Source organism: Schistocerca cancellata, chromosome 1 (genome assembly GCF_023864275.1).
Source record: "Schistocerca cancellata isolate TAMUIC-IGC-003103 chromosome 1, iqSchCanc2.1, whole genome shotgun sequence".
NCBI lineage: Eukaryota > Metazoa > Arthropoda > Insecta > Orthoptera > Acrididae > Schistocerca > Schistocerca cancellata.
The window spans coordinates 825,614,366-825,641,810 of NC_064626.1; the positions used below are offsets into that span (position 1 = coordinate 825,614,366).

The following is a 27,445-nucleotide window of genomic DNA, read 5'->3' on the forward strand; positions in this document are numbered from 1 at the left end:
AAATCAGCAGGGAACCTCCACATTGATGCACTCGCTGGACACTGTGCCTAAGGCGTTCAGCCTGACCGCGTTGCCTCTGAACACGTCTCCGATTGTCTGGTTGAAGACATAAGCGATACTCATCGGTGAAGAGAACGTGATGTCAATCCTGAGCGGTCCATTCGGCATGTTATTGGGCCCATCTGTGCCGCGCTCCATGGTGTTGTGGTTGCAAAGCTGGACCTCGCCATGGGCGTCGGCAGTGAAGCTGCACGTCATTCAGCCTATTGTGCACAGTATGAGTCATAACACAACGTCCTGTGGCTGCATGAGAAGCATTATTCACCATGTGGCGTTGCTGTCAGGGTTCCTCCGAGCCATAATCCATAGGTAGCGGTCATCCGCTGCAGTAGTAGCCTTGTGCTGCCTGAGCGAGGCATGTCATCGACAGTTCCTGTCTCTCTGTATCTCCTCAATGTCCGAACAAAATCGCTTTGGTTCACTCCGAGACGCCTGGACAGTTCCCTTGTTGAGAGCCCTTCCTGGCACAAAGTACCAATGCGCTCGCGATCGAACCGCGGCATTGACCGTCTAGGGCATGGTTGAACTACAGACAACACGAGCCGTGTACCTCCTTCCTCGTGGAATGACCGGAACTGATCGGCTGTCGGCCCCCTCCCTCTAATGGGCACTGCTCATGCGTGGTTGTTTACATCTTTGGGCGGGTTTAGTGATATCTCTGAACAGTGAAAGGGACTGTGTCTGTGGTACAATATCCACAGTCAACCTCTACCTTCAGGAGTTCTTGGAGCTTGGGTGATGCAAAACTTTTTTTGCTGTGTGTATTTCAGTGGAACTGCACACAATATGTAGGAGTAATACCATCTACATTCTTTATACAAGGAAAGATCACGCAGCTGATTTCACATTCAGGTATCATGTTTGAATGTTGTTTGTTTGTGAGAAGATTGTGTTACGCTCCGTGTAATAAATAAAAACGGCTCTCAGCACCAGTCGCAATTCGACAGCAGTGGAATAATGCCGTATAAACATTACGGTTTAGCGTTTCGCAATATAACTGCACGAGTGTCCACGACTGTCATGCGAATATGGAATCGATGGATTCGCGAGGACCAAGATCATGAAAGTTCACTGTAGTTCCACGCGACTAGTGCCTAAGAGGACAGACAGGTTGTTTGCTTGTCCGTGCAGTACTGAACAACACGTCACAGAACTCAAGTCAGATATTGCGCTGTTTGCAACAGAACAGATATTCAGGCGAACAGTGACATCTGGAGCACCGTGGACTGACAGCGCAGCTACCGGTGAGTGACGCATCATATCTTGATGAGGCAGCAGTGATGCGCCCAACGATAACCTTGGCCACAAGAGTGACACCACGATATCTTTCCAGCCGAGTCTATCTTCTGTGTATAGGACTGCAATTGACGTATCCGAGTACGGAACCTCCGAACATAACGAGGTATACCACCTTGCGTTCGTTATAGTCATATCTACATCTACATCCATACTCCGCAAGCCACATGACGGTGTGTGGCGGAGGTACCTTGAGTACGTCTATCGGTTCTCCCTTCTATTCCAGTCTTGCATTGTTCGTGGAAAGAAGGATTGTCGGTATGCCTCTGTGTGGGCTCTAATCTCTCTGATTTTGTCCTCATGGTCTCTTCGCGAGATATACGTAGGAGGGAGCAATATACTGCTTGACTCCTCGGTGAAGGTATGTTCTCGAAACTTCAAGAAAAGCCCGTACCGAATTACTAAGCGTCTCTCCTGCAGAGTCTTCCACTGGAGTTTATCTATCATCTCCGTAACGCTTTCGCGATTACTAAATGATCCCGTAACAAAGCGCGCTGCTCTCCGTTGGATCTTCTCTATCTCTTCTATCTACCCTATCTGGTACGGATCCGACACTGCTGAGCAGTATTCAAGCAGTGGGCGAACAAGCGTACTGTAACCTACATCCTTTGTTTTCGGATTGCATTTCCTTAGGATTCTTCCAATGAATTTCAGCCTGGCATCTGCTTTAAAAATGGTTCAAATGGCTCTGAGCACTATGGGACTCAACTGCTGTGGTCATCAGTCTCCTAGAACTTAGAACTACTTAAACTTACCTAACCTAAGGACATCACACACATCCATGCCCGAGGCAGGATTCGAACCTGCGACCGTAGCAGCAGCGCGGCTCCGGACTGGAGCGCCTAGAACCGCACGGCCACCGCGGCCGGCCATATGCTTTACCGACGATCAACTTTATATGATCATTCCATTTTAAATCACTCTTAATGCGTACTCCCAGATAATTTATGGAATTAACTGCTTCCAGTTGCTGACCTGCTATATTGTAGCTAAATGATAAGGGATCATTCTTTCTATGTATTCGCAGCACATTACACTTGTCTACATTGAGATTCGATTGCCATTCCCTGCACCATGCGCCCAGCCGTGGCGTGATAGTGTGGCGTCGGTAAGCAAAACAAATACCTCTATTTCATATTGTTGCTGCTGCAGTTTGCAAGTTTGTGTGCTAAATTTGGCAGCCTGTATACAACCAAATCACCTACAAATTTAATTACTCGAAGGAAGAGGACAAAAGTAACACAAAAAACACAACACATTACCATGCCTAAATCGGTGTTCGAAACCCGTTGGCATTCAAAACAGTTTACAGGCTGGTCGGAGTGGATAAATGCAGGTCCTGTATGGTTTTCGAGGAAGTTTTATTCCTGCAAAATAGCGGCACGTTCAAGTAACGATGATGGAGGTGGATAGGGATCACGCACCCTTCTCTCAAAAGTAGACAACGAAAGTCGATAATATTGTGATCTGGTAACTATGGTGGCCAGTGAAGATGCCCTAATCCAACCTTGTGCTCATAAAACCAGTCCTGGACGATGCTAGCTGCGTGAACATGGGCCATGTCGTCTTGGAACACAGCATCATCATTGGGGAACAAACATTGTACCATGGGATGGACCTGATCAGCAAAATAATCCTTGGCAATAATGCGCCCTTACAGAGTAACAATCTTTCTTTCTTTCACTTGCGCCTTTGTCCCGCAATGGTCGCAGGGTCGACGTGGTTACAACGGAATTGGCAAGGTTAATTGAAAGGGGTGGCCGGATGCCCTTCCTGCCGCCACCCCATACCCCCCAGGACGGAATCAATCTATCCCAGCTGTCTGCGTCTAGTGTAAACCATGAAATAGTGCGGAAGTGTTACAAATGTCTGCGTGGCATGTAACTGAGGCGGGATGTGGGGACCAGCCCGGTATTCACCTAGCGGGATGTGGAAAACCGCCTAAAAACCACATCGAGGCTGGCCGACACACCGGCCCACGTCGTTCCTCCGCCGGGCGGATTCGATCCGGGACTGGCGCGCCTACCCGAGTCCAGGAAGCTGCGCATTAGCGCTCTCGCCTACCCTGACGGGTCTTACAGAGTAACAATGAGGGCCGAGAAATACGGCGATATGGCTGCCCCAAACATCACCGAACTCTTACCGTGGCAAAGTCGGTCAGAAGCTAGAAACAAAGTGAAACAAGACTCATTCGACCAAATGAAATCCCTCCATTATTCCGTGGTGCAGGTTTTATAGCTTCGGCATCACGTTTTCCCGTTAGGAGTATATGCATCACTTATGTGAGGATTTGGGAACTCGCGCTGCAATTCCCTGCAAATGGAGCTGCCTTCGTGTTGTTCCTAACAGTGTTCGCGAGTGCGAAATTGAGTTCTGCGGTGACTATTACAGCTGTGGTCATCTTATTTTTCGTCTCAATCCTCTCCCATGACCGTACGTCACGATGATTCAACACACACTTTCTCCACGATGTGACTTAGAGGATGATGTTTTTCTGCTTTCCTTGTACGCTGTATAAATGTTCGATGCATTACGTCTTGGAACACAGTACACTTCGGGTACCTTGCTTACGAAAGCGTCCACTATACGAGCACCAACAATTTGCCGACATCCGAATTCACTTGCAACGTATTGAGGACATTGTACAAGTGACTTTCTTGGTGAAATATAACAGCGAAACCTACAGCCTTGTCTAACATCTGCATTTACGTTCAGTCATGTATTCTAAACGTAGTCTTTATATTTTCCAGTATTGCAAATTTTAGTTGATTAGAAAGAGATGGGGTAGTCGCAGAGTGTGTACACGTTATCACTATGATACACGCTGGGGTAGTCGTATGAGGCATCGGGTAATACGCCTTGTGAGATTCAGTAGTAACCGAGACGCCTCCTGCAGCTCAAGGAAGCATCTTGTTAGTTTCATGGCTTTCTCAATTAATTATGTCTGTGGACTACGCATTATCACGCATGAAAGTAATGTGTGCACACTGACAGCGTAAATATGTGTTAGAAGTTGCGCATTCGGTGGTGGATCTTGGAATGTGGGGAGGGAAATCTTGTCAAATTCTCTACTAAAAGTAAAATTAATTTCTTGGTTACTGTTTAAGAATCTGTGGTAACATGGAATCGACATTTAAGAGGTCTTCCTAAGACGTATGGCTGCTTCGGTGGCCTATGTGTAGTGCTACATAGGCATTAGTGGTTGTTTGAACACTGCTGACTGAAGGGGCAAGTCTTCAGTCTGTCCGACCTTTTAACTCAGTGATGTTCTGGGCTTATTTTGCATGTGGTGTATGAAGATGTTGTTGGATACTCCTAGACTTCTCTGTCGAAAGACTGATCGACCGCCGACTCTTCCTGACTACGGGCTGTATATGTTACCTTCTAGTTGCTGCCCTCTGAAATGGAAGTAGTCTGTAACTAGAAAAATGCACGGTAAAATCATAAAACGTTCAGCATGGCGCTATAGAGTTCAGAGATACTAAAAAAAACTCTAAACCCCTCACGAACAGGCTATGAAGGCCCAACGGTACCAACCGGCCACCGTGTCATCCTCAGCCCATAGGCGTCACTGGATGAGGAGATGGAGGACCATGTGGTCAGCACGCCGCTCTCCTGGCCGTATGTCAGTTTCCGAGACCGGAGACGCTACTTCCCAATCAAGTAACTCCTCAGTTTGCCTCACAAGAGCTGAGTGCACCCCGCTTGCCAACAGCGCTCGGCAGACCGGATGGTCACCCATCCAAGTGCTAGCCCAGCGCGACAGCGCTTAACTTCGGTGATCTGACGGGAGCCGGCATTACCACTGCGGCAAAGCTGTTGGCAGTTCAAAGATACAGGGTAGTTATAATTGAACTTTCGCTACTTAAGACCGCCCCCACAAGAAACGAATGGTCGTAGGACTATGAAACTTCTGTGGAAACATTTTAAGGACATGTGGAAGAGAAGTAATGAGAAAGCCGTTGAAAGAAACACATTTAAATTTCCACATGAGAGGGTAACATTTATTAATTGCGTACCACCTTCCAGGTTACATACGTTGCTTATTACGACGATGATCTGCATGTACTACGGCCTGCAACCGCACTTTTCGAAACTGTGGTCCAGCATATTTTCAGCTCTCGTTACACAGCTCGTGCACGGCTTGAAGATCACACATTGCGCCCAGCATTCTCAGCCTTGGTAACAGTAACTTCTTCAACAATTTGTGACCCAGTTGGCCGTCAGCCTCCCTCAGAAGCAATTTCCAAATAGCCAGTTATTCCGAATCATCTTCTTCAACCCGGGAGCGGGAAGATGACCTCTCCGTATTTGATTTAATGCGTCGATATTCGCAAAGAGTAGCACCACTGTTGCCGTTGTTTTGAAAAAAAAAACAGCTTTACGAATAAAGGCTGGGCCATCTTATGCAGACCCATGTTGACTGTCTGCAACTGTAATGCGCACTGATGCAAGTTTTTCAAACATACGTCGCCGTACCAGTACCGGCGCCTGACTGCATATCATAACCTTAAACTACTGACAACGCAAATTCTGCAACGCACAGTCTGAACATCATTGCTTGAAAGTTGGGTGCTCCTACGGTAAATAGTTTTCCGTTTATACTGGCTCCAGTCGCGAAAGTTTAATTATAACCGCATTGTGTTACGCATAAAATTTAGTAAGTGGAATGCGAAACTTGTTGGCACATTTAGGCGGGTATAGATCACATTACCTCCATTATACAGGGGCATCAGCTCGATAAGAAATATTTGCTGTGCGTATAACTTCGCACAACGTCGACAAATTGTGAATAACGTTCATTCTCTTATCTGAGTTTCTCATATGGAGAAAAAAGAAGTAGTATTTAGGAAGAACCCTGCGTTTGCTGAGAGCTCTTTGCACCGCGGGTTTTCCTGACAGATATTAGTCAAATAGGCTTTGGTGAACACTTTCCTGGGACAATAGCTTGCGACAAACGACAGCTAAGCATGTTTGCTCTTAGGCTCCAGTGTGACAGACGCACCGTAAACAGAAGCATATCGCGGTGCGCAATGGAAAGCGGTTTCTGTCGGCGTAACTCGTGTCAACAAGGAAATCTGGTCCGACTGTCAGGTCGTCGCTTGCACAAGAGGGCACCGTATACTGCAAACGATCATTTCTGCTAGCACGCTACTGTTCCAAGAAACTGTAGAAAATATATCTGTACTGAGCGGTGATGTAAAAAGAATAAGTGAGGAAGAAGTGGAAAATAGCATCACGCTGGTATTAGGGTATATTGAATGCGGAGGGAATCAACCATCTTCTCTTTGAACTGTTTCTGAATCCTCCGAAAGGTTAAGGAAAACGTTGGAAACGTAACTTATAATAACGCAACGGAATTCTGATATCCAATCGTCCTAATACGACTTCAGTGTCTTTACCAAGTGAGGTGGTCCAGTGACTGACGTACTGGACTCTTTTCCAGATAGAGTGGTGTTCAAATCCATCGGGACACCTCGATCTAGGTATCTCGCCAGAGTTTATGAAAGAGGACGCATCCTTGAGCGTGGATTGGGAAGGAGTGGAAACGAAAGAACAGCAATGACCAAAGATTTGTGTCTGTAGAAGTCAATGGAGGTCACAGTAACTAAGGTGCAAAAAATGTCCTCCATAAACGCAGTAGTTGAAAATGTTCTCATGATGACAAAATCCTTCTCAAAAGGCGATGGTCGTTCAATAAATTATACAACACATTTTTATCGGCAAATTTCGGTTGAAAAAAATGCAGAATTTGTTGCGAGACATCGTGTTATACCGATGTCTCTTGTTTTCTTGTTTCTTGATCCCAACTTCTTGAGATCTCTTGTGAAGAGTCACGAAAAAAGTTTAGTAGTAGCATGGAACAGTCTGGTACAGTTTATCCTAGAATTGGAAGCTGATTGCTTTGTTTTAATGAGTAATGTCCGTTCAGTTATACTGGCATTTATTACTGGTTGTGATGTGAACTGCTGCTTGACAGTGTTGGTGAGCATTCAAAATCTACTTGCAATTAATGTTCATTTATCAATAAGAACAGTGTTCGTCAGTGAAATCCAGTATCAATGAAGTTACACAACAGTTGGTAATTTAAGTTTTGAAACCGCTGTTTTATTGGCATTTCTGGAAAAGAACTTTCTTATTCTCTCATTCGATCAGCAAATTCCGTGTAACAGTTTGTATGTGTAATGGGACTTATTACGTCGCAAATCGTTCTAATGAATGAATTGATTTGCATTGCAGTGTTGCTAAGCAACGTGTCCTCATTGAAACAGAACCTCGATATTCTGAATAAATTTTCGGTTCGTTTCTATCAAAAATCAGTATTTGTCTCGAAAAGTAACTTCAAACTTTGTGCATTAAATCCATGTACGTTTGCAATTATTATACGCGATTTAATGGAAAGCTCAATCACGCGCTAGCGTGTAACGTGTTCCAAATCGAGCGTGTAGGTTTCAATTTTCCCTGGTGGACTAAAGGACTTTTTGTAATAACGTGTTGTGTCTATCTCACGTAAATTCTAAATGAAACTGGATTTGTCTTTATTCGGCTCAAAATCACAATATGAAATTCACCGCACAGGTCAGCGAACTGTACACGCGCACTTTTAGCACTCGAAGTGGTAACTCGTCTAAGAATAAAAGCCGCACAGAAATTCAGACTTTTTACGTGCATACAAAACTCAAAACACCTTTATGTTAAACAGACAAGTTTGGCCCGCAAATTACTAATTAAACATTTTTTATTCTAAATAAACTTCAAGAACTTGTATTTCATAATCAATGAAATTTTATCCCGTGAAAGAAACTATTAGCCTGCTAAAACGGATTCAGATTACTGTCAACTCATACCTGAACGATGACGTCACGAATTGATACTTGCTTGGAATGAACGAAATACCTGTACTGAAAAATACTATCGGTTGAGTAATTTACGAACTTTTATGACAAATTTGGTACCTCTTGCATCGCTACAGTGGAATATTTCCGTTTTAGCTCCTATTGTTTCATAAAGTTACGACTGGTGGTAGCGCTATGCATAGCATTCCAAATGGCGTCTGCAAATGTGCAAATGAGGTGCGTTCGAAGCAGAGAGCTGTCACTGAGATTATTTTGGCGGAAAAACAGAGCATCGCAGATATTTATAAGCTCTTGGAGAATGTCTACGGAGACCTGCCAGTAAAAGAAAGCACGCTGAGTTGGGCGAGGCGTCTGCCATCATCGGAGCAAGGTCGCGCAGCGTGTCCGATATCCCGCGTACCGGTTGGCAGCACACAGCAGTGACTCCTACAATATTAGAAGGTGCGAGCGCTCTCGTTCGAGGTGATCGCAGTCGCATACGTCTCTGCACAACTGGACGTCTCTGTTGGTAGTTCTGACACACCCGTCCACCAGTTGGAGTACTCAAAGGTGTGTGCCCGCAGGGTTCCTCGACGCCAAACAGAAGACCACAAAGAGCAGCGAAAGACCATCTGTGAGGAATTGTTTGCGCGTTACGAGGCGTATCGTGACAATTTTTGTCCAAAATCGTCACAGTCGATGAAATATGGGTTCATTATTTCGAACCCGAATCTAAACGGCAATCCATGGAGTGGCGCGACACCACCTCTCCTCCGAAGAGAAAGTTCAAAGCCGTACGCTCAGCCTGTAAGGTCATGACGACGGACGTCTGGGACTCTGAAGAAGCTATTCTATGTAATGTCTTCCCTGATGGTGCAGCAATCAACTCTGAAGTGTATTGTGCTACTCTCAGGAAACTGAAGAACCCACTTCAACTTCCAGAATGAGATTTTCACTCTGCAGCGGTGTGTGTGTTGATACGAAACTTTCTGACAGATTAAAACTGTGTGCCGGACCGAGACTCGAGACCTTTGCTTTTCGCGGGCAAGTGCTCTACCAACTGAGCTACCCAAGCACGACTCACGCCCCGTCCTCGCAGCTTTACTTCCGCCAGTACCTCGTCTCCCACCTTCCAAACTTTACAGAAGCTCTCCTGCGAACCATGCAGAACTAGCACTCCTGAAAGAAAGGATACTGCGGAGACATGGCTTAGCCACAGCCTGGGAGATGTTTCCTGAATGAGATTTTCACTCTGCAGCGGAGTGTGCGCTAATATGAAACTTCCCGGCAGATTAAAACAGTGTGCCGGACCGAGACTCGAACTCGGGACCTTTGCCATTCGTGGTCAAGTGCTCTACCAAGGAGAGCTTCTGTAAAGTTTGGAAGGCAGGAGACGAGGCATTGTCAGAAGTGCAGCTGTGAGGACGGGGCATGGATCGTGCTTGGGTAGCTCAGTTGGTAGAGCACTTGCCCGCGAAAGGCAAAGGTCCCGAGTTCGAGTCTCGGTCCGGCACACAGTTTTAATCTGCCAGGAAGTTCCACTTCAACTTCTTTGCCGCCACAAAATTGCAAAAGAACTTTTCCTTCTGCATGACAAGGCCTTGCCTCACTCAAGTCTGCGAAGCGGAAAGGAGCTCACAAAACTTCACTAATCAGTTCCCCCTCATGTACTCTACAGCCGGGATCTCGCACCTTCCGATTTCCCTACGTTTGGCCCAATGAAGGATGCATTTTTTGGGAAGCAATACGTGGGTGATGGGAGGTTATTGATGCAGCGGGACGTCGGTTCCGACGTCGATCAGTGGAGTGGTACCATGTAGACATACTGGTCCTCCCCGTAAGGTAGTGTAAAGCCGTCGCATCAAAAGGAGATTATGTTGAAAAATAGAATTTTGTAACCAAAAGATTAGTGAATAATATGGTGTATTGGAATCCTGAATAAAACCAACTTGCTTTTAGAAAAAAAGTGTTGCATTACTTATTAAACGTCCCTTGTATCCTCATGGTGAAGAAGTCGGCTGTCTGGTAGGGGACTGCCGAGAGGGAGGAGAGAAAGGTTAACTTTTTGCGAATCGTTGTTGTTTAGAATTTTTGAATATTGTGGAAAAAACGAAAAATGTAACGAAAGATATGAACGTGCATCAACCATCACTGTACAAGTTTGCACTCTCAGATCACAAGCAGGTGATAAGAAACTGAATAAATCTTAAAATATGTTTGGATGATGAAAAAGTGATAGTCTTGGGTAACTGGAACGATATAGGAAAGGAAAAATATGAAGACAGTATTACTGGAGAACAATAGCTACAGGAAAGAAATGAGAAGATAGAGCATTTCCTCTAGGCGCTACAATTGAGCTGATTGTAGTGAATGCCTACTTTCAAAATCACGAAAGAAGGTAGTCTATATAGAAAAGACAAGAAGTCACTCAGATGGAGGCACATAGTCATTTTTCCGTCGCTTTATTTGCGAATGGAACAGGAAGTGTAATGATAAGTAGTGGTACTCACCCTCCGCCACGTACCATATGGTGGCAAGCGGAGCATCGATGTAGATGTAGCTGTAAATGTAGATAAATATACCAGCTGGACTACGCCATAGTCAGTTAAATATTTATAAACCAAATAATAGAATACACAGGATAACTAAAGGTGGAGTTGCATGTAGATCATAACTTAACAATAATATACAGTAGTTCGAAATTCAAGAGGCTGCAAAAAAAGAACTGCATGATAAAATGAAATACTGAGAAAGTTGTAGAGGCCGGGGGTGATTGGTCTTTACAATGAGTCGTGGAACCGGGTTGTCAGAGGTCAAAAAGTCAGTATTTCACCACTCTGGATGGAGTAGCGATGGAGCAGCAAGTGGATAGCTGATTGTCGTCCGATGTTCTGTCATGAAAACAGTTTGTTAAAACAGTTATTTATTGTTCAGCAAACTACAACTTTCGTGACGATACTATTTATTTATTTATGCAAATTTCAAACCCCCTTACCTGATGTTTCTTACGTTTTCCGTTTTTCACCTTTTTTGTAGTTTTTTGGTTGTTTTGCTTTTATCTGCAACATTTGGCAAAGAAAATACTTCTTTTGAAAAATAACAATAATTTGTGGTTGAAATGTAAAAAAATTGTTGTTTTAGGAAGAATGTAAATAGATTATAGGATACAGGAGAGATTTGTTGGTGCCATCATCAACTGTGACTAGCGGTGAATACCTCGGAATGGTTTCTTCGAGCTGGTGACCAGCAGTCACAACAAGAAGTTCAGTTAATAGTAGAGAAATGGTACTGCTAATCATAAGCATTAATATTAGGTACTCATGCATCTACAAATTTGGGTACTTTATTTGTCATACTGCCATCTCCTTACATTTCATTTGCTCCAGTACTCGCTTTCCTGATATGTACAATTTGTCAATGCATTTTGGAGTGTTATGTTGTTATATCTGATTCATCATTGTAAGTGTCTTATTTACTTTTGCTTATAGTCTTCCGCCGGCCGCGGTGGTCTAGCGGTTCTAGGCGTGCAGTCCGGAACCGCGCGACAGCTACGGTCGCAGGTTCGAATCCTGCTTCGGGCATGGATGTGTGTGACGTCCCTAGGTTAGTTAGGTTTAAGTAGTTTTAAGTTCTAGGGGACTGATGACCACAGATGTTAAGTCCCATAGTGCTCAGAGCCATTTGAACCATTTTTTATAGTCTTCCTCCTCGGTCTGTTCCTCTTCAGTGTCACTGTTTTCGCTGTCACTGTGGGTGTCGCTGTCCACCCTCTGGAGATTGTTATTTCGTTGCATACAGGCTGTCTGTTTGTCGTTTCCGCTGATACTCAGGTGTTGTTTTCGAAATTCTGTTTGTTAAGTGGCCGAGCGGGTCTAGGCGCTACAGTTCGGAACCGCGCGACTGCTACGGTCGCAGATTCGAATCCTGCCTCGGGCATGGATGTGTGTGATGTCCTTAGGTTCGTTAGGTTTAAGTAGTTCTAAGTTCCAGAGGACTGATGACCTCAGAAGTTAAGTCCCATAGTGCTCAGAGCCATATTTTTGTTTGTTAATGCAACTAGTTGTGGCCATTGTTCTTCGTCTCGTATTGTTGTGTAAATATGTATGTCTTTTTATGTCATCTGTCTATGTCTAAGGCTCGCGTATTGCCCGCAGAAGAAGCCAACGTGTTCTGGAGAACATTCTTGCCAGCATGTGCAAGTAGGTGTCTGTCTCAGACACACGCGGTTTAAAGTACGTGGGATAAGGTCTGTGTCTAGTAAAGAAATGTGCCAAACTGCGGCTGGGATCGATATATTTCATTCTCAACCGCTCACTTACGTCAGGGAGGACGTTGTGCAGGCTATGTCCCTTATCACTTACGTAATAAAATGTAACACCTACAGCCGGTGTTATTTATTATATGGCTACCAGTTTCGGTGCTTCAGTACAACATCTTCAGGCCTTAACTGACGCTGATGGCTTAGCTCGATTTATCAGTAGCCAACATCTATGAACTATCTGTAACAACGATGGGGTGTCTCCAACCATTAACTACCATCTGGTAGTTAATCCCCTCAGCGTTAGGTAAGGCCAGACAAAATAAGACTGATGCATGTTGTAAAATGGCTCTGAGCACTATGGGACTCAACTGCTGTGGTCATTAGTCCCCTAGAACTTAGAACTACTTAAACCTAACTAACCTAAGGACATCACACACATCCATGCCCGAGGCAGGACTCGAACCTCCGACCGTAGCGGTCGCGCGGTTCCGGACTGTAGCGCCTAGAACCGCTCGGCCACTCCGGCCGGCTATACATGTTGTAACACAGATCAAATAAAACTGTTTCATTTCACGTGATGACGTGCTATGTCCAAGTCTCTCAAACAAATGCTGCTGGAAGTGACGTGGCAGCTTACTGTTCGTGGTTACAGGATCTTCAGTTGTACATATAGCCAGCAATATGTCTCTTGCAGCTAGCAGAGCCCCATGATCCACAATACATCTGGCATTTTACCCCACAATAAGTCAGAGTAAAACTCTTCTTTTTAAAAAATAGTAGCATCATTGAGCAGTCATCCGAGGCTAATTTTACCAGTACTCGATTTTCACCATGCAAACACCATACACGTGCACTGTGCTCACATTACTACTGATCACTTACGCAATCTTTGTTTGAGAGCTGTCACAAAAGAGTGTGATACCGCCGCTCAGATTAATATTCGGGAGTTTCCTTATCAATTATTACTTATTTCTAAAGCCATGATTGTTTGCAATACAAAGTGTATAATTTTACAGTTCTGTTGATAGTCTAAAATGTTTAACAAATTAAACAGAACATAAAATATTTAATTATTTCTTAATATAGTTTAGTAAATGTTTAGGTTAGTAAATGTGTAACTTAGGCTGTTTGCTTTTACACGCCACAAGGTGGCAGCCCCTTTACAGTGATTCGTAACACATCCATTTTTACAACCAGATTGCGTCATTGTAACCGCTAGATGCCACAAGCCCCTACATTAGCGCCTCTTTCAGTGCCAGTAGACCACTGCTTCAGTGGTGCCAGTTGTTACTTTTCAAAGTTGTGATGTATAAAGACGAACAGTACCTGATCGAAATTCAGTAGTTCTGTTAGTAGAGATACTGTTTAGTGTTGTAATGATACACATGCTGCTCTATTTCATCACGGATTGTCAGAAGCCAAGACGATATGAAACATCATAGGACCACACACATGGGTTACGTTATGTACTAGTGTAGCTGTTTGTGCAGTGTGCTGAATCTAAACTCGTCTTAATGAAAAATCAAGAAACTTAAATACATACAGCATTACATATTTTACTGTTTCAACATAATTTAGTGTAAAACTCCTTTTTATACATGAATTATTGAATTTTAACTTTCTTAAGTTTCTTTCAAACAAAGTTATACAATATTATTACACTGTCATTATTTAAGTAACGCAAATTATTTTATTTTACACAAAATGTTACACAGTTTTGGTTAACATAAAGATTCTCTCAATGTCTTTGATTTTAATTTTTTCTTCACATTGTTTCATCCACTAATATTTTTTATACCTCATACATTATATACAATCAACATTTTTTCAGTAACTTCTGTGTTTCATTATCAGCAATATTTCATGATAATTTTAACTTGATCTACGAACCTGCAACATAAAATTTGTGTAATTGTTCTCTGAATTATGTTTTCAGCAACTTTCAGAGAGGCAACACATCTTTTTGAAATTTCCTTCCAAATACCATAGACAAAATGTCTATTTCTGGAATAATCAACTAATCGTACTTATTAATCATACCACCACAGCTTCCAAAACTAAATCGTACTTTAGACAGTTCTTTTATGTGCATAACCACACAGACTATCCGTATGTTTTCCTAATATTAATTCAATGTCAAATTTCAATTCACTAATCACAAAATATGACAATGAATCTACCCTTGAGTTGTCAGGGAGGAACGTGGGGTTTAACCTCCTGCCGACGATGGGATCACTAGAGGTGGGTCAGAAGGTGGTATAAGACAAAGAGAAAGAGAAAAAAATTGGCAGCGTTCCAGAAATGAGAACTACCGATGGAAACATAGAGATATGAGCAATATGTGAAAGTTAAATGTTAAAACCACCAGAAGAAAGAATATGATATCTATAGATTAAACTACAAGAAGTTTGTGGAAGGTGAATGTGCACTTAGTGATATACTGATTCAAAATAAACGAAGAAAACAAATTTCTCAGTAGTGTCTCTTTAGGGACAATAAATTCTGTACTCGTGTTGATTTTTTACCGTTGATGAATACAAAACATGCGAAAAGGATTTCTTGTGCTGGAAAGCTCGTGTTTTCTGATATATAACAGGATTGCTTACGTTGAAAATAGAAAAATAATAACTGAGAAATATTTCTGATGTTCTCTGGACGAAATGAGGAAAAATACGGGGGAAAAGATGGATTAAAAAACAAAACAATAATCATTTCTCCGGGACACTGTACAAGCTGAGAAAGGAAAAACAGGCCGACAAAATATAATTCTTTTCTTTCACAAGAATAAAAATATGAGATTTTAGAGGTATTTGTCACGCCGAATGCAAATATAATTTCCGTTTTTAAACATCAGAGAGGAGTTTTGAGTGATATTCCTTTCAATTTTTGATGATTTGTAATAAAATCGGTAACTAGCTATCTAACTCAAATGATATACTACTCGGTCTGGTTTATCTAGAGAGTGGTGGAGAGTGATTTTCGGGCATAGTTTGCATCTTGCACATCTCTCTTCATAGTGCAGCAGTGTCAGCCAGCATGTTAGGACTCTACTTGTCATGATACCTCTTTCCCATTGTATAAATTTGCTGATGAAAACGCTCACCGTGCTCATCACTGACAGCCCCAAGATTTATAATAATGTAGAAAATCAGCCAATATGTCAATAGTTTTCTGCTTTATGGTTTCCAAGGTAACTGCACATTACAGATTTGAAATCTGCTAGGCTGCTTTTTCTAGTGGATTTTAGAATCTTTCACAGTTGTCATCACCCATTAGTGACGGTATTTGTGGCCCTACAAAAACTGCCCTTTCCACTTTGGCTTCACTGACTTTGGGTGATTTCGATTTCAAATAGAAGAACCCATCAGAAACTTTATTCATAACTTTGTCGAAATTTTTCATTATTCGTAATTTAATATGCAATGGGGGTAAACATATTCTTTGAGGATACACTGGAGGGATATGTGATACATTTTTCTGACCAGGGATAAGAGATTCACGATTAGGCCATGATTTTGTGACGTAGTGAGATCTCTTATGTCCGTTGTCCCATTCGCACAAAAAACAGCAGTATTTGTTGAACCCAACTCACCACATACTCCTTTTACATTTATCATATTGGATTTTCTCTAAAACTAGTTGTGTACTGTCATATGTCTCTTTCATACTAGTGGCATGCGTTACATTAATTGAAGTCCGTTACTAATGAATAGCAGCACGGCCTTCAAACTAACTTTAGAGAAGTCTATGATTAATCGCCACCATCTGGCCATTGTTGATGCCCAAGAGTTACCTTAACAGAATAAATTTCATTCCAAAACAATACTATTTTCTTCTGAGAATAAGTCTTTGTAATCACTATGGCAGCGGCGATGACTACATATTCGTACATCGTGTTGCGGTAGTTTCCAGCATTTGAGTCTGGAAGTTAAAACTTCAGTCTGCTGTTTAGACAAGTTTAAATCCCGAATCAGGTAATTAAGGTATTGTTGACTGGAGAAGTATGGTTCTGATGAACAGGCACTACCTTCATAAGTAGGATCATTTTTATTTTCATCTGAATCATTTTCAGTTTGAGGTAGGTCAAAATCATAGATTAAGACCGTATCTGCATATACTGATACAGTGAAATCTTCATTATGTAAGACACGCCTCGATGTAGAGGGCAGATTCGGATACGTAGCTGCATGTTTTGATTTAGATGTGGTTTCTTTAGTATTTGTTAAACAAAACTAACAATCCGTTAGATGATCCGTCAGTTCCCTCCAAATCAGGGGAATTGCAAATGGTATATGATGCGTACGATTTTTCCACTCAGTCTACAGTGTAACACACGAAACACACCACGTGTTTGGGCTCCAGCTCTTATCCAAATTGCCCACGTGACAGCTTAAGTTCATAACACTCTTTCGAAAGTCGCCACAAATATAGCAGAAGTTATCTTCATGATTTACACACCTTCGTGGCATGATGAACCAACAAAACACTAAAACACAACATACAATACATTCTGCACAGAAATGAAAGAAATAATATTTCACTAGTGATATTCGTATTCTCACGCTCACAGTCAGCTCAGTACCGACACATCACAGTGTCTGCACAAGTCTTCGCATGACAAAATATGAGAACCTGCACAACCTTGTTGTTTGGTGCTTCGGCATTATATTACGTATCATTTCTTCAAATATTGTGGGAATAAAATCGCTACATAAGAGGCACAGGTTTTTATGACACCTCCAAGAAAATACTAAAATCAAATTTCAAAAAGTAGCTGTGGCAAAAAAATTGTGCCTACGGAGAAATTATGACTACATATCTGAATTCAGTGTAACAGTATGCACTAGAATCACTAATCGGATGTCTTCTGAAGAAAACGTTGTCGACCAGTGTAATTTGTCAATTGGAAAACTGAGGCGTCTGAACTATAAAACTATGTCACATCTAAACGCAGTTGTTGGGTAATAACGTATTCAATCTATAGAAAATTATGGGAGTTATAGGTAAGAATTTGGGAGACATACGCATTTCAGCAGTTGAATCTAATGACTGAAAAACTTTAAACCTCAGAAGGGAGTATACCAAAAAATAAGGGTATTTTTATATTAAAACACATTTCAGCACCTCCAGGCAGTGAAATTTCAGCTTGTCCTCCTACGAAGAATTAACTGAAACTTGTGACACCTATCAGAACTACGGCACAACATGTTCATACCTTACGCAGGCCCCGGTTGGCGATAGGATGAGCATCATACGTAATCTCTGTACTGGGGCTAGAGGCCCGAATCTGGTTTCTGGTCCTATCAGCACATTATGTTTTGTGACTGAACGAGGGAGTCTCGTTCTGGCAGCTGTTCCAAGCAAGCATCTAGAGGATACTGTGGGCAGCAGCTCCAACTTGCCTACTAGCGAGTGAGATTAACACTCCGCTGGGTCACCTTTAAACAACAGTGGCGTCATCTCATGGCGTTGAAAACATAAATCATTCTCGTCTGGTCACCAGTCGCGATTTAGGGCCATATTACTTTGGATCCGTCGTACGTCCACTTTTTTGCAGTTACCCCTCAATTTGACAATTTACGTGACAACAACAACAACAATAATTTCTAAGAAGTATCTTGCACCTTGATGACACATAACAAAGTAATATCTCTTCTGTTCAGGATTGCATGTTATCGGACGATAAACACTTCGTTTGGAAATCCTCACATTTCACGTTTTGATGATGCAGAGGGCTGTCTCCAATTTCCTATATGTCCAATGAACAAGGGCAGCCACGCGTGCTCTGATGTCGCAAGACTGTCTTGGTAAGTTCCTCGCTAGGCTGTTTCCTCACTTGAGTCTAGAACGTGCAATATTTGTCATGGTACACCGAGGTGATGAACAATTTAAAACTCCGGTTACGGATGCGGGAGGAGCAGTGTTGACCTCCTTGTCTGCGGCCTCAGATTTAGGTTTACCATAGTTGCCCTAAGTCACTTACAGCAGATACAAGAATAGTTCGTATGAAAATCACGTACTGACTTCCTAGCACAGCTCGTCCTGTGCTCTCTGGGTAATGATCTATTAGTCGACCGGACGGTAAAGCATGACCTCCCATCCTGTGGGCAGACGTCTAGAGAAACGAATGCTTCAATGTGGTAGGATATCCCACAAGACGACATCTGGTGATTCTTCTGTCTGGTTTCTAAGGTCGGAATATAGAGCTCAGAACTACAGAGAAAACGAGCGGTAATATCCTATTACTTGTACAAGACTAGCCCGTGCACTTCGATTTTGTCAGCGTCCTGCCTCAGCAGCAGGTGTAACGTGTGTGACTGATTGAGGACGAGGCCGTGGGCGTGTGTTGCAGAGCACGGCTCGTCGCCGGTGATGACGGTGCTGTCGGTGGGGATCCGGCTGTGCCTGGTGCTGGTGAACTACACCGCCTACCTGCAGGCCAACGAGATGTTCCCCACGTGCGTGCGGCAGACCGGCACCGCCATCGGCAACATCGCCGCCTGCATCCTCGGCGTCCTGGGGCCCTACATCGTGCACCTCGTAAGTTCTGCCTCGGGAACTGTACCTCTGAATCTCTTTGTTCTGCTACTTCTTCCTTTACATCTTGTCCTCCAGTGTAACTGAGCAAGGAGGCGCAAGCGAGAGAATGGTGGTACGAATCCCTGAGCGGCCGCCAAGATTTAATCGAACCATGGTTTCCCTACATCGCTTAAGGCAAATGCCAAATGCCGGTACAATTCCTTCGAAAACACACCGGCGATTCCCTTCCTTATACTTCCCCAGCTCGAATTTGAGCTTTGTCTCTAATGACCCCATCGACTACGTAACGTTAAATTCAAATTTTTCTCTCCCCCCCCCCCCCCCCCTGCCTTGTTTTCCAGTTCTTTGCTTGCTGAGTTTTGTTCCCATACCTGTACGTCTATAATCTTAAAAGTCTTCGTTTTCCTCTACTTCTGTTAAGTACAAATTAAGTAACTATTACACTACTGGCCATTAAAATTGCCACACCAAGAAGAAATGCAGATGATAAACGGGTATTCATTGGACAAAGATATTATACTAGAACTGACATGTGATTACATTTTCACGCAATTTGGGTGCATAGTTCCTGATAAATCAGTACACAGAACAACCACCTCTGGCCGTAATAACGGCCTTGATACGCCTGGGTATTGAGTCAAACAGAGCTTGGATGGCGTGTACAGGTACAGCTGCCCATGCAGTTTCAACACGATACCACAGTTCATCAAGAGTAGTGACTGGCGTATTGTGACGAGCCAGGTGCTCGGCCACCATTGACCAGGCTTTTCAATTGGTGAGAGATCTGGAGAATGTTCCGACCAGGGCAGCAGTCGAATATTTTCTGTATCCAGAAAGGCCAGTACAGGACCTGCAACATGCGGTCGTGCATTATCCTGCTGAAATGTAGGGTTTTGCAGGGATCGAATGAAGGGTAGAGCCACGGGTCGTAACACATCTGAAATGTAAAGTCCACTGTTCAAACTGCCGTCAATGCGAACAAGAGGTGATCGAGACGTGTAACCAATGGCACCCCATACCATCACGCCGGGTGATACACCACTATGGCGATGACGATTACACGCTTCCAGCGTGCGTTCACCGCGATGTCGCCAAACACGGATGCGACCATCATGATGCTGTAAACAGAACCTAGATTCATCCGAAAGAATGACGTTTTGCCATTCGTGCACCCAGGTTCGTCGTTGAGTACACCATCGCAGGTGCTCCTGTCCATGATGCAGCGTCAAGGGTAACCGCAGCCATGGTCTCCGAGTTGACAGTCCATGCTGCTACAAACGTCGTCGAACTGTTCGTGCAGATGGTTGTTGTCTTGCGAACGTCCCCATGTGTTGACTCAGAGATCGAGACGTGGCTACACGATCCGTTACAGCCATGCGGATAAGTTGCCTGTCATCTCGACTGCTAGTGATATGAGGAAGTTGGGATCCAGCACGGCGTTCCGTATTACCCTCCTGAACCCACCGATTCTGCTAACAGTCATTGGATCTCGACCAATGCGAGCAGCAATGTCGCGATACGATAAACCGCAATCGCGATAGGTTACAATCCGACCTTTATCAAAGTCGCAAACGTGATGGTACGCATTTCTCCTCCTTACACGAGGCATCACAAAGTTTCACCAGGCAACGCCGGTCAACTGCTGCTTCTGTATGAGAAATCGGTTGGAAACTTTCCTCACGTCAGCACGTTGTAGGTGTCGCCACCGGGGCCATCCTTGTGTGAATGCTCTGAAAAGATAATCATTTGCATATCACAGCATTTTCTTCCTGTTGGTTAAATTTCGCGACTGTAGCACGCCATCTTCGTGGAGTAGCAATTTTAATGGCCAGTAGTGTAAATGCGTGTAATAATAATGGCGTAATAAGCAATGTTCCATGATGATCGTCCTTTTTCTGATGATTCTCTGTGTAATATACTCTTTCACTCTTTCAAGCCCTCTGAAATTCAGTTTTATAAGGTATATAATGATCCTTTAACTCCTTCCTATCTGAGAGCACTTCATATTCGTCCTTTGATTTTTTTCTAAAATGATATTTTTCTATCCCACACCTTGGAGATCACTGTATTTCAAGAGGCACCTTTTCGTCACGCAAGCCAATTCTGGCCCTACGACTTACGTTAAAGATAGGCAAACCAATGTTTATAGCATTTGTAGATTTAGACAAAACTGTTGAGAATAAGTATTGCAGTGCACTCTTTGAGATTCTGAAGGTAGCAGGGATAGAGTACAGTGAGTCATTTGTACAGAAACAAGACTGCAATTCTGAGAGTCGAAAGGGAATCAGTAATTTGGAAGGGAAAGAGGCAGTTTTATAGCCTGTCTCCGACTTTATTCAGTTTGTACATTGAGCACACAGTAAAGGAAACTAAGGAGAAAACTGGAAACGCTATTGAAGGTGATGGAGAAGAAAGAAAAATTGATTCTCTGAGAGATGAAAAAGACTTTGAAGAATGTTTGATTGGAAAGGATAATGTCTTGAAAAGAGATTGTAAGCGATCATCAAGAAAAGTACAACAACGATAATGGAATGTGGTCTAAATAAATCGGACGCTTCTGAGGGAATTAGATTAGGAAATGACAATTAAAGTAGTAGATGAGTTTTGCTGTTTGTGCGGCAAAATAACTGAAGGTTGCCAAGACAGAGGGGATATAAAATGCAGCCACGAAATAGCATGAAAAGTGTTTGCGAAGAATATAAATTAGTTAATATCAGATATAAATGTAGGTGTTATGAAATATTTTCTAAAGATGTTTGTCTGGAGTGTAGCCTTGTACGGAAGTGAAACTTGGACGATAAACAGTTGGGTCCAGAAGAGAAAAGAAGCGTCTGTAATGTGTTGATGCAGAGAAGTGCTGAACCTCAGGTAGGTAGATCGAATAGCTAATGAGGAGAAGGTTCTCAATCGAATTGGGAAAAGAAATTTATGCCACAACTTGACTGAAAGAATGGGTGGAGTTATAGGACACATCCTCAGGCATCCAGAAATTTTTAAAACACTAATGAAGAGAAGTGTGCAGCGTAAAACGTATAATGAGAGGTGACGACCTGAACGCAGCAAGCAAGTTCAAATGGATGTTGGCTACAACTGTTATGGAGAGATGAATACGGTAGGTTTGCGCAGGGTGGAGTAGCGTGGATAGTCTTCGGACTTAATTCCGATACATAAGTCCTCATTTCTGAACGATCTCTTCCTTAGTGCCACGAAAAGGTAACGTTCTGGGTTCGAATACTGGTGCCTCACAGAATTTTAATCTTTCGGGAAGTTTCATAACAGACCACACTACGTTGCAGAGTGAAAGATTCACTCTGAATGCTGTACTGTTATCCACCTTTGCTGAGATTCAGTTACTTACGTCATAAATATGTAGCATTCTGATATGTATGCAATGTTTGTTAAGCCAGTAAGATTTTTAAATGGAGTATCTTTTACACTTTGTTCCCCTGTATTGGCGTTGAGGCGTCTCTCTTGATATTTCGACTCATTTATAAATCAGCTCATATGTCCTTGCGACTATGAGTGGAAGGCAAAGAATTTTAGCGGTGTCGTCGTTATCCACATTTCCTATGACACTGTCACTATCTTCGCTGCTACTGGTGTTGCTTTCATTCCCTACTCTTATTATTTTGTTTCATTTTTTGGAAGTAATACTACCAGTGCTTCACGCACTAAAAATCGAAGTCTTTCAGTTTTAACCTTATTTCTGTCTGCAACAGTATACTTCATCTGAGCCCACATGAGCTCTATTACACTGAATTGGGAATGATATGGTCGAAAATGCAGTTCTATAATTATTTTCTTCTTGCAATTTTGTCATTGTAAAAGATAATACATGATTTATGCTGTAGTGCAATTTCCAGCAGTTCTGCCTCTTTCATTTACCTATCAAAGGAAACTGTGTCGTTCTTCTTTAGCCAGTTCACTACGTCACACTTCCCGCTGCTGACTTCAGGGGATATATTTAATTGAACGTAGTGATATGGTGCATTATCGATATTATAGTGTACTTCTTTTCTATGTTTGGAAGCAAAGAGTGTTCGAACCAGTCTTTAAGTTCCGTTCTCGTCATTCCCTCGTGGTGGTCCCTAGGTACCTTCGATGAAAACAACAACAAAGCATTTGGAACAAACCCACCGATCGCTCCAGCACGTAAAATAATGAGCCTATTGCCTTATCCAGCTGGAGATTTCATTGTTCCTCATGCAGTGTCATCAGTCCACGCATTCGGTCTGGAATCACTGGCATTTACCCCACGTTTCGTCCAACCAAACGAATTCGTGAAGTCTGCATACTTCCCTCAAGTAGCGGCATCTCCAGGCTACGATATTCTGTTCAAGTAGACTTCTTTTTCCAGAAAACGTTTTCCATCGAAACCTTCTCTTCTTCAGTACCACCGAAAGACTAGTTTTTTCAGCGAAAAATAACTTACTATCTCGTAGTAAGAGAAACAGCTCGTTCCGTTCCGGATATTCTCTCCACGTGTAATAGTTATGCAGGGTATTAGAAAATTCCCGTTACATATTTGTAGGACTTGTAGAGGGGAGTGAGTACCCAATATTTTGAATAGGAACCTACGGCCGTGCGACCGCTACGATCGCAGGTTCGAATCCTGCCTCGTGCATAGATGCGTGTGATGTCCTTAGGTTAGTTAGGTTTAAGTAGTTCTAGGTCTATGGGACTGATGAACTCATATATTAAGTCCCATTGTGCTCAGAGCCATTTGAACCATTTGAACCTACGTCCGGAAACGTGTCCGTGCTATAGCCGGTTGAAAACATGTTTGCTAGGTGGCTACGCAACTGGGCAGTCATGGTGGATGATGGATGCTTACGTCGGATCGTCTGGTGTCGTTTAACGTCCATCCTTCTTCTTCGACCTGTTTCGAGACTCATTCACATGTGTGTGACTGTTAGAGTAACATGGTTGAGTACACGTTTGCAGAATACACCGAGATGATCTTTCTGAATGGTGAAGGTCGCGGTAATGAGAGAGCTGCTCGTCGCATTTATCAAGATCGTTCTCCACAACGCCCGGCACCATCGAATAACCTTTCCGCTACAATTACACAAAGGCGAGGAAGGGTACCTCCACCGTCAGATGGCGTAATTGTGGTGCTCCAAGGAGGGGATGCACATCCGAATTGGAAGGGCCCGTACTGCATCACGTTGAAGAAAACACGTCACCGAGTACACGAGCAATTTCTGGTGGTGGTGGTGGTGGTTAGTGTTTAACGTCCCGTCGACAACGAGGTCATTAGAGACGGAGCGCAAGCTCGGGTTAGGGAAGGAGTGGGAAGGAAATCGGCCGTGCCCTTTCAAAGGAACCACCCCGGCATTTGCCTGAAACGATTTAGGAAAATCACGGAAAACCTAAATCAGGATGGCCGGAGACGGGATTGAACCGTCGTCCTCCCGAATGCGAGTCCATTGTGCTAACCACTGCGCCACCTCGCTCGGTAGCAATTTCTGTGGCTGTTAATGAGTGGAACTGTAAAACAAGTGGGATGACTTGTCTGGTGACGTGACAGAAGAAGAAACAAGAGTCGACAGGGAAGAGATATGGGATCCAGTATTAGAACCAGAATTTAAAAGTGCTTTGGAAGACTTAAGATCAAATAAGGCAGAAGGGTTGGGTAACATTCCATCGTAATTTCTAAAATTGTTGGTAGAAGTGGCAGCAAAACGACTATTCACGTTGATGTGTAGAATGTATGAGACTGGTGATATATCATAAGACGTTCGGAAGAGCACCAGCCACACAATTTAGAAGATTTCAAGGGCCGACAAATGCGGGAATTATCGCACAGTCAGCTTAACAGCTCATGCATTAAGCTTGTTTCCAAGAATAATATGCAGAAGAATGGAAAGAAAACTGAGGGTCTGTCGGATGAGGATCAGTTTGGCTTTAGGAAAGGTGAAGTCCTCAGAGAGGCAGTTATGGCGTTTCGCTTGATAACAGAAACAAGGCTAAAGAAAACTCAAGACATGTTCATAGGATATGTCGACCTGGAAAAAGCGTTAGACAATGTAAAATGGCGCAAGATATTCAAACTTCTGAGAAAACAGGGTTAAGCTATAGTGAAAGACGGAAAACGTACAGTATGTACAAGAACCAAGAGGGAACAATATCAATGGAGGACTAAAAACGAAGTGCTCAGGTTAAAAAGGGACTTTGTATTTCACCCCTAATGTCGAAGAAGCAATGACGGAAAAAATAAAGATTCAAGAGTGCAATTAAAATACAAGGTGAAAGGATATCAGTTACAAGATCCGCTGATGACATTGCTATTTTCAGTGAAAGTGAAGAACAAATAAAGGGTCTGTTGAATGGAATCAACAGTGTAATCATTACAGAATACGAACTGAGAGTAAACCGAAGAAAGACGTAAGTAACGAGAGGTAACGGAATGAGAACAGCGGGAAACTTAATATCAGAATTGATGATCACGAAGTGGATGAAATTAAGGAATTCCGTTACCTAGGCAGCAAAAAAACCCATGACAGACGGAGCAAGAAGGACATATAAACCAAACTAACACTGGCAAAGAGGGCATTTCCGACCAAGAGAAGACTATAGTATTAAACACAGGCCTTAATTTGAGGAAGAAAATTCTGAGAATGTACGTCTGGGCACGGCACTTTATCGTAGTGTGAACATGGACTGTGGAGAAACTGGAGCAGAAGAGACTCGAAGCATTTGAGATGTGGTGCTACAGAAGACTGTTGAAAATTAAATGGACTGATAAGAAAGGAATGAGGACACCCTCCGGAAAATCAGCGAGGAAAGGAATACATAAAAACACTGACAGGAAGAAGGGACAGGATGGTAGGACATCTGTTAAGACTTCAGGGAATAACTTCCATAGTACTAGAGGGAGTTATAGAGTGTAAAAACTGTAGAGGAAGAAGGAGATTGGAATATATCCAGCAAATAATTGAGGACGTTGGTTGCAAGTGCTACTATGAGATGAAGAGTTTGGCACAGGAGGGGAAATCGTGAATTCGAGGCGGGTCGCATCGGACCAGTCGCAAGAGTGATGAAGAATAAGAAGAAAAAGAGAAAGTAGAAGGAAAGGAGGAGGAGGAGGAAGAAGTACAGCAAAAACTGTGACCTTGAGTTGGTTGGATGTCAACGTGGTGTCATCAACGCGCCAACGTTTACGGATTCGAGAGCTTGGACTGGAGCTAGAGTGTCCTCACCACACAATGCTCTCCACGTGCGTGGAGTCTCAGGAACATTCTTCCAGCGGGCTGTCTATAATTGTACAGCTGGAGTCTCTACAAGCTGGAGAAAGTGAATTGTAAGGCTGGAAACTACTGTTATCCGAGAACAACATAGTAACAGGTCGGCATCATCGACTGATGCTTCCTTTTGCACCGATTCGACAAACTCGTCCCACTGTTGTAGCAGAATTAAAGCAGATACAGATTGCGTTCACTTAAAACTGTTCTTTATAATCATTTGGTCACAACCCATTTTAAAATCAGTTCCTCGGCGCTAGTTTATTACGTTTTCTTCATTTCAAACGTAGAAGCAAGTAGCTTGTTTCAATTACTTGTGTGTCTGTTTTTCTGTCCGCACAGTCACTGCATTCATAAGTACGTCATGTAACTGTGTTGTGTGGAATGACAGCGTTCGATTCAACTTTCTTTCACAGTGTCAGAAGTTCATTATTTACACGTATTGGACTTGGATTGTGTTCTGGTGAGCCATGTCCCTAACAAACATATTGGCGTCAGAATTCAAAGATTTTGCTCTAGGACATATGCTGCAAGTCGACTAATGCCATGTTCTGCACGCTAGTGGTGTGGGCGAATCCTTACACTGAGGTGACATAAGTCATAGGATACCTCCTAACATTGTGTCGGGCCTCCTTTTGCTCAACGTAGTGCAGCAGCTGGACGTGATATTGACTCAACAAGTCATTGGAAGTCCCCTGCAGAAATATTGACCCAAGCATCTGTAGGCGTCCATAATTGCCTTCATGTCATGGCGATAAAATCATTCGCTCGATTTGTCCAGAATGTTCTTCAAACCAATCGCGAACGATTGTGGCCTGGTGACATGGGACATTATCATTCATAAAAATTTCTTTGTTGCTTGGGAATATGAAGTGCATGAACGCCTGCAAGTGGTCTCCAAGTAACCGAACATAACCATTTCCAGTCAATGATTGGTTCAGTTGTACCAAAGAACTCAGCCCACACCATTATGCAGCCACACCCAGCTTGCACAGTGCCTCGTCAACAACTTTGGTCCACGGCTTCGTGGGGTCTGCGCCACACTTGGCCCTACCATCAGCTCTTACCATCTGGCATTGGAACTCATCCGACCAAGGCACGCTTTTCCAGTTGTCTAGAGTCCAACCAATATGGTCAAGAGCCAAAGACAGGCGTTGCAGGCGATGTCGTGCTGTTAGCAAAGGCACTCGCATCGGTCGTCTGCTGCC

The 27,445-nt window shown here is 43.2% G+C and overlaps 1 protein-coding gene across 1 annotated transcript in view; it reads left to right on the top strand.

Annotated features, from left to right (window-relative positions):
- The window catches only part of LOC126162392 (solute carrier family 22 member 7-like), a 110,490-nt gene that overhangs the window by 81,480 nt on the left and 1,565 nt on the right, over positions 1-27,445 (top strand). Inside the window, exon 8 of the mRNA XM_049918875.1 lies at positions 18,806-18,993. Coding sequence (XP_049774832.1) covers positions 18,806-18,993 — 188 coding nt within the window. The remainder of the gene's footprint in view (positions 1-18,805; positions 18,994-27,445) is intronic.